Below are 8,534 nucleotides of genomic sequence, written 5' to 3' on the forward strand. Positions count from 1 at the left end.
AGTATTATATCGTAATGGTTGTATTGTATTCTTTTGATGAGTATAATATTTGAATAGATTATATCTTTTTCTATCGTTACATAATGTTAGACACCAAATTTGAAAAACAAACCTACCAGAAAAGTACGATACAGTGTAAAGTTATCATAAAAAGATATGATAAAGAATAAAATATGATTATATTTGATAATAAGCATAAACAAAATAAAAAATAAATAAGGTAATGACGCGATAACACCAAATCGATCTTGAGACTTTAAGTCCTTACATAATGATAAATTTAATGATAGCTAGTATGTACGTTTTATACTTTCTGGATATACGATTGATATGTTGTATACCTTCATAGTATATAACTCATGTGTGTTTTAAGTATTCTTATTCTTTCTTTTGTTTGTATACCCCGAAAATATACAACGTATTATAGAAGATACATTAAAGCAACAATCAAAACCGATATTGTATTTGAACCGAACACAATACAGAACCCATCCAAACAAGCTGTAAATTCGACCGTAACCAAGGACATTTCGGTCACTTCAACTTCACTAATAATTCCAATTTGCAAACATTATCCACACCCACCTCCCCATGTTTGCGTAATATAATACCACAGATCTTTGCTTTAATGTTTCTTTGACCCCACATTTCCCTACATAATTACAAAATAACAGCTAGAGAGAGAGAGAGAGAGACGCTACTCTGTTTTCTTCGTGATTTCATTCATTTCTAATTAACTTTTTTCACCTTCTTTTTCTTCTTAAATCGCTGTCTCTTCTCGATTATTGTGTTTGTTCTTCTTCGAATATCTCGCAATTTTCCTTTATCGAGTTCACCGGAAAATTCATCATTCTTGATTATTTTTTTTGTAGTTTTATGTTTTTTTGGTGAAGGATAAAGCATGAGTAGCGTACAGAATACTGTAGATACTGTAAATGCTGCTGCTACGGCCATAGTTAATGCAGAAAGTAGAGTTCAACCATCTACAGTTCAGGTATATTATTATGTACTCTATTTGTTACGATAGTATGTACTGTAACATGTAATTATAGGTTCTGGATGATGAAGTTTTTTTTTTAAAAAAAATGTGGAGAGTGCACAGTATTCATGATTTTTGTGTGACTTTTATCCTTTTTTTTTTTTTTTGGTTGATAATAATTTGATGCAAAGTTCTTGTTTTTGTGAAAGTTAAAGGTGAAAGCTGTAAGCCTTTTTTTTTTTTTTTCTAATCTTTAGTTTGTCGTTACTGATTATTGTTTGAGATCTTTTTGTGGACTGGATTGGAGATTTGGTTGATCGTGGAATTTCAGTGGTATCACGTTTATCAGCTAATTAAGATGATCCGAAATCATCAAGAAAGAAAAACAGATCGGATAAAGAAAAGGAAGGCGGTGAAGAAATGATTATTGATAGCGATCATAATTGACAAGCCATATTAATCTTTGTGATTGGATATGTAAAATTCAGTCCATATTGGATTTTGAAGCTTCCTATGTAAATCTGTAGCCTGCAAAAGCTAGTCACAAATAATTTCTATTTATTGAAGCTGATTAGAGGATAGACAAATATGTGGAGGGAAAATATTGAGAAATTTGGAGGGGAGATTCTGCTACAATCTTCAGGCGTGGTGGAGTGTGTAAGATTAACAAGTACTTTTTAGCTAAGATCAACTGATGGGTTGCCTAGAAAGGTGAAGACCTTTTCAGAGCATCTGGGTTCCAGTTTGCGTGTCGCCTTTTTTGACAATCATTTAAGCAATAAGCAGTTCCCTTTTCTTCTACATGATTATTAGTTCATCACCTATCATGTGACCAGCTGTAGTGCTGGTGGATCATGTGATACAGATCAATAGTCAACTAGGGGAGCACTTCCATGAAAGAATATACTATAGCATCCAACAGAAACAACATATTTTGGACCTGGTTTTAATAAAGGAATTGGTTGAAGGACTGGAGAAAAGAGGATTCTCTTTGATTACGGATTTGTTTAACAAGACCTATTGCTCTTTGGAACATGTCTCTGATTTGAATGCTTTGATTACTAATCTGATAAAGAAATCACGTCTTTTAGCCTAGAGGATATTATATGGGTCACCATTGTAACTTCCAGGGGGGAGTTGTTGAAATCTACAAGCTATGTCCATAAAATAGGAGGAAGATTGAGGGTTGAGGAATGAATCAATCTGCTTTGTCTGCATCATTAGGTTTAATACAATGTTCCAGAAATTAGGGAATAGAGCCAGTTTCATTACATTCTATTGCATTAAATGGTTTACTGTGATGTTTTTGTAAAGTTTCAATAGGAGATGTATACGCATACTTGTAGGTATAGGTTTCCTTCTCCATCTTTCTGATATGTACCCCACCTTTTGGGATTAGAAACAGCCAATAGAAAGTGAGAGTTTGTGTCTGAAATTTCGGGGAGCAATGAGACTAGTTGATGCATTATTGGAGGTTGGAGCCTAATACTTATGAACCGAGTCTGTGGAGAGAAGTAGTATATTAGGATTTTCTTTGGGACTAAACTACTTTGAAAATATAGCAGTTCTCTGAATGTTGTAGAGTAACCAGCTTTCCTGTTCCACTAAAATTCGTTTGATCTTCTTCTATCTTGTGGGTGTTAGTAAACTCTAGTCCCTTGGTTGTGCATTTAGTTAGCTTTTCAGCTGAGATATTGGTGCTCCTTTTTTCCATCAAGAATTCTTTCTATGGCTAAAGGTCTCTATGCTGCTAGAAAATTGAAACTGAAGTACCAGCAAAATAACTGGACTTATTATTCTACAATTAACAGATTGAGTTCTTGTTGAGTATGCTTGCTTTTTACTTGATAGTTCTATGTCTAACTATATGACAATTGGCTTTGCATATGCACCTTTTTATTCTTTTTTTTTAATTTATACAAGTTCGGATTAGGAAAATGAGGCTTCATCGTTGTGAAAATGTTTGCACTTAAGTTGTGCTATTCAATAGTGTTTTTGAGACGGATGCGTACCTCTTGTCCCCTAGCTTATTTGAGCTATGAGAACTAGAAGTTATCACCGATGTCATTTCTGATGTCCAAAGGATGTATTTTTTTTGTGAATACTGGTTCTACCAATTTACGTATATAGAATTGTCAAAAAGTCAGAAGAGGATGTTTATAGTCAGGAAAATCGGTAACTTGGGCAGTTCTGGGACACCTATAGGTTGTAGCCAGTTATTACCATCTTTAACAAGCCTTTTTGGCATATATTTTAATGCTGACTATAATTTCTCAGAGATGAAGTAGGGTTCGGATATTCAGAGAAAAGCTAGCATTACTTGAGGCAGAGATGGATTCGTTCCGAGTCTGATGGACGAATAAATGTTGGTCATGGTTTGGGTTATTGGGTATATACCAGGCTAAAGCGGAAAATCTTAATCTGTGTTCTGAATTTAACTTCATGTAAGAAACTACCAAAATGGAATTCTTAATAATCAGATCATCTTCTGAGAGATTGGGAGTTGATAGGTTACATACCTGATCAAACACTAATTGAAGCAGCCCAGAATGCTGAATAAGTGAGAGTAAAACTACTTCTTCCTTTCGTTAATTCTTTTATTCATTTTTTCCCGTTAATTCGAGTATTTGCTAGGCATAGGAACTTGGTGCTGCAAGAGATTTTATAAAACCGTGATTGATGGTACTAATTTTCTCTGTAAACTATGGTTGAAGTAGGCAATTAAGACAAGTAAGAAGACTTCAAACTCGAGAATGATATTATGCTAACAACCTCAAGACAAAAATTTAGTTGTTTCTGTCTCTAGATAGCATGTACACTTTGAATATCTATGCATCACCAACTCTATATTTTGACCTTGTAGGTTTGGTCTGTTCACCATTGAACAGTTAATATTGCAGATTCTTGTGCTGACTTATGATTTCAATGTAATACATATGTGTGATGCTTATTAAGTGGATTAAAGTTCCAAGATGATTTTACTAGCAAGGATATATGGGCTTGTTATAACATTGAGTATCAGAGTTTTCTAAAGTTTGGGAGTCTCCTTGTCTTTTTCCTTTGAAGATTGAAGCATGTGAAATTTATCGAATTTCATGTTTGAAGTTCTGCTTGTATTCGTCTTCCCTTGCCTTCTCATTTTGCTTTAATAATATGGATCTTAATGGGCTTGTTATAATGCTGAGTCTTACAGTTGTCTAAAAGTGTAAAATTATGCTCATAATTGTCCTTTGAAGATTTATTATTCACAAACTTACTTTTTTGGTTTCAGAAGAGAAGATGGGGAAGTTGCTGGAGTCTATACTGGTGTTTTGGTTCTAACAAGCACAGCAAACGAATTGGTCATGCCGTCCTTGTTCCTGAACCTGCAGCACCTGGACCTTCTGTTCCAGTTACTGAAAATCCAAACCACTCGGCCACCATTGTAATTCCCTTTATAGCTCCTCCCTCTTCTCCTGCATCCTTTCTTCCGTCTGATCCTCCTTCTGCTACCCAGACACCCGCTGGATTAGTCTCTGTCAAATCCCTCTCTATTAATGCATATTCTCCCGGTGGGACTGCATCTATTTTTGCAATTGGTCCCTATGCTCATGAAACACAGTTAGTTTCCCCACCTGTTTTTTCTACCTTTACTACTGAACCTTCTACAGCTAATTTTACTCCCCCACCTGAACCAGCGCATATGACAACACCACCTTCACCAGACGTGCCTTTTGCGCAGCTTTTGACATCATCACTAGCCCGCAATAGAAGATATAGTGGGTCCAATTATAAGTTCCCGTTGTCCCAGTATGAGTTTGTGCCTTATCAAGATCCAGGAAGTCCACGTAGTAATCTAATATCTCCAGGTTCAGTAGTATCAAATTCTGGCACCTCCTCACCTTTCCCTGGCAAATGCCCTATAATTGAGTTCAGTAAGGGGGAACCTCCAAGATTTCTTGGTTATGAACATTTCTCCACTCGTAAATGGGGTTCAAGAGTTGGCTCAGGATCGTTGACACCGAGTGGCTGGGGCTCTAGGCTGGGCTCTGGAACTCAGACCCCGAACGGTGGGATTTCAAGGCTAGGCTCTGGTACTGTGACTCCAAATGGTGGGGAACCTCCTTCCCGAGATAGTTACCTTTTGGAGAACCAAATCTCCGAGGTAGCATCTCTTGCCAATTCTGATAATGGATCTGAAATTGAGGAAGGTGTAATTGATCACAGAGTTTCATTTGAATTAACTGGGGAAGATGTCCCAAGTTGCAGAGAAAAGGAGCCCGTCATGCCACATTCGCAACACACTCTGCCAAGGGATGTCCCTGCCCCTTCCAATTTGTTATCCAACGAAATGGAAAGTAGTAGCTCTATAGTCGAAGAAAAAGCAGATGAATTGCCTGGGAAAGCTTCAGAAAGCGGCGAAGATCAATGTCAGCGAAAGCACCGGAATATTACATTTGGTTCAAGCAAAGATTTTGATTTTGACAATGTGAAAATAGAAGTCTTGGAGAAGGACAGTGTTGACTGTGAGTGGTGGACAAGTGACAAGGCTGCAGGGAAGGAATCAGGTATTCAAAACAACTGGACTTTCTTTCCTGTGTTGCAGCCAGGAGTCAGCTAATGCCTGAGACTAAAAGTTTATGTTGGATATCAATGTTACACATACCGATGTTACTGCTTCTGATAATATAAGCTGGGAATGCAATTTTGAGACATAGAATTCTAACTGCAAAGAAGATTGCAAACTTAGTTTTAAAACTGGAGTTGGACTTGTTACACATCATGCATCAGTAATTGGTGTTTGGTGCGCAGATACTCACCTGAAAATACTCCTTTGAATAAAGGACTTTTGTATACAATAATAGAATATGTTTGAAAAGAGATGTAAATGATATTTCCTTAAAATTGAGATGTTAGACCTGAGAATTTTTCACTTCCACTTTTTTATGGTATCAAAGTTATTATGCTATAGTTTTCCAGAAGATTGGTAATCTAGCTTCTTGGTGTTTAACTTGGAAAAAGGAAAAAACCATACTTTGTTCTGACTTCTGGGCTTGGATGCATTCCTTATAGAAAATGAAATGGGAGTATTACGTTTAGGAATTTAACTTTCTAGTCTTTTGTTTATAGAAAATATTAAGAATACCGTAATGCCATAGTTGTAAGGAAATTATCAGAGTTACCTCATAGAAGAAAAAAGGCAAAAAGGCACTCCGGTGCACAAAGCATCCCGCGTTAACAGGATCCGAAAAAAGGGCCGCACCCATAGGAGTGTGTGGACAGCCTCCTAATGCAAGCATTAATGACTTATTACATAAAATGGATGCGAATTTGGATTTGAATTCTTTTTTAGATCAAAGTCTTAGTAGTAGTAATTAACTTAGATTTGGCAACTTAAAATGGAGTGAAAACTGAATTTCTGCACTCCTTATTCAGAAGATAACGATAATGATTTTATATAATAAACCTCATAGCGTTTTGCTTTAATATATGTAAATCCTCTTAAAAATGACATTTTTCAATTTGCTTACCAAATACAAGAAAATGAGTAGAAAAATCACATATTATTTGAGAAAACATTTTCCGTCGTACCAAAACACACCCATAGACATCACAAAAATTAGTTGAAAACGAGGGACACGCACTGCTACTACTAACAAAGAAAGTTGAGGATTTAGCACCATTTTTAGGATAGCCAACTCAAGAGCAATATCATGAAGCCACAGCCTCAAAATCATCCGGGCTGGTTGAAGAACTTTTTGGCCAGAATTACTTTTTCGATACACGTCAAGGCTAGGGTTATGGTCTTTAAGTTTAAGAAGAGGAAGTTGGATAGTTTTGCCAGAGAAAGGATTGTAAAAGCCAAACACCCATGACAAGAAACATAACATCTCTTGCGGCCAGGTACGAGTACATGTAGTTTGAAATCTAAGATTTTTCCTGTAGTCACACTATATAAGTTTCTTTTGGTAGTGCTATGACGGCCGCAGCTTCCTTTTCCTTTCATTTTTGGTGGGACTTGGGAGGATCAGTAGTACCTGGCCTGGCCATATTTTGTCTTGCTATTCAAAGTAAAGCCTCCTGTCATTATAGCTCTCAAACCACGAGTCTATCAATTCCGTGGAGAAGAGACTCGTATGCAAGAAAATAACTATCATAAGCGATTACCGAGATGATTGAGGATTGTTAATTAAGGTAAAAGAAAGTGAACGTTTCTCACTATGAACTCTACTCATTCTGTGATGCAAAGCCCATTACAAGAACAGGATGAGTGTGGTTTAAAGCATATTGCTATCAATTTATTGTAAGAATATATGGATATGGAACTACTGTTATTTGTTTAATCGAGAAAGCAATATCTTTGAAGAATCAGACAAGTCAGCGGTAATTGTTGTAACTTTTGAAATTGTACAAGTTTAATAATACCAATTTTCTATTAACTGAATAAATAAATTTGGGATTGGCTTTCAAAGCATTAGGAGTAATTCAGAAATCTCATGGAATTAAGGAAACAATATCCTGCAATTTAGTAATATTACTTTGAACTTCAGGACAATCAACTGAAGTTCATTTATAATAGTATGAAACTTCAGGATATAGTATCCTGAGGTTTAATATGTAGTGGTTCCAACTTCACAACAACGTCTGAAGTTTTAGTTGTCGTGATTCGAATTTCAGGACACAGTGTCCTGAAATTCACTTGTAAAGGTTGCAATTTCAGGAGACAATAGCTTGAAGTTTGCTTGTAGTGATTTCAACTTCAGGATTCATCCCCTCTTAATTGGTTTCAAATTCATATTGCTCCCCTCTTAATTGGTTTTGAGAAAAGTAGTGTGGGGATGTGAAGTACATCAACTTCCTTAATTTCTGGTCCAAACATATGAAGATTCTTAAAGGGTAGTTAAAGGCATATAGGATGATACCTATCATGGTAACCTCATGTGAATTCTTCACCAAAAGCTTAAGAAGACTGCTTTCAAACTGAGCACTTGGTCTAGAGAGGCATTTGGGAATAAATATATATTTGTTGAGTCTACTAGACTGGAAGGAGATTGTCAACCAAGAACTGCTAATGGTAAGGGATAGTACTGAGGTGACAGAACTAGCCTGAATAGGAATAATGCTCAATACATTCAGTTCCTTAATCTTCATGAGTTAATTCAGAGAGAAAACAAGAGTCAAATGTTTTACTGAGAGTGATTTTGATAGTGTCTTCTTCCATAGTGCTATTAAAGAAAGAAGGAGTAGACTCAACATCAATAGAATTCAAAATGAGTATTACCAGAGGGTTGAGAATATATTAAAGAGGTGACTGATGCTGTAGTAAGCTACTCCGAGAGCCTTTGCTGTCAGGCCCTTGAATACAATGACGTCTTTCAATTGAATAATTTTACTGCTCTGACGTCTGAAGAAGCTAATAATGAGCTTATTGCTATCTCTACTAAAAAAGAGCAGACTGGTGCACTAAGCTCCCGCTATGCGCGTGTTCCGGGAAAGGGTCAGACCATGAGGGTCTATTGTACGCAGCCTTACCCTACATTTCTGCAAGAGACTGTTTCCACGGCTTGAACTTGTG

The 8,534-nt window shown here is 36.4% G+C and overlaps 1 protein-coding gene across 1 annotated transcript; it reads left to right on the forward strand.

The window, feature by feature from the left end:
• The first annotated feature begins 626 nt into the window (after nucleotides 1-626).
• On the forward strand, nucleotides 627-5,927 carry LOC132631950 (uncharacterized). Its single transcript, XM_060347711.1, has 2 exons — nucleotides 627-994; nucleotides 4,251-5,927. The coding sequence occupies exons 1-2, from the start codon at nucleotides 902-904 to the stop codon at nucleotides 5,577-5,579; spliced, it is 1,422 nt and encodes a 473-aa protein (XP_060203694.1). The 5' UTR covers nucleotides 627-901; the 3' UTR covers nucleotides 5,580-5,927.
• Nucleotides 5,928-8,534: the final 2,607 nt, after the last annotated feature.

This window comes from Lycium barbarum, chromosome 3, assembly GCF_019175385.1.
Source record: "Lycium barbarum isolate Lr01 chromosome 3, ASM1917538v2, whole genome shotgun sequence".
In the NCBI taxonomy this organism is placed as follows: domain Eukaryota; kingdom Viridiplantae; phylum Streptophyta; class Magnoliopsida; order Solanales; family Solanaceae; genus Lycium; species Lycium barbarum.

Bases quoted from the DNA above. Each gene is read 5' to 3' on its own strand.
- LOC132631950 (XM_060347711.1), top strand. From the start codon at position 902: ATGAGTAGCGTACAGAATACTGTAGATACTGTAAATGCTGCTGCTACG. The intron at 995-4,250 runs GTATATTATTAT...TTTTGGTTTCAG, and splicing joins TTCAACCATCTACAGTTCAG to AAGAGAAGATGGGGAAGTTG.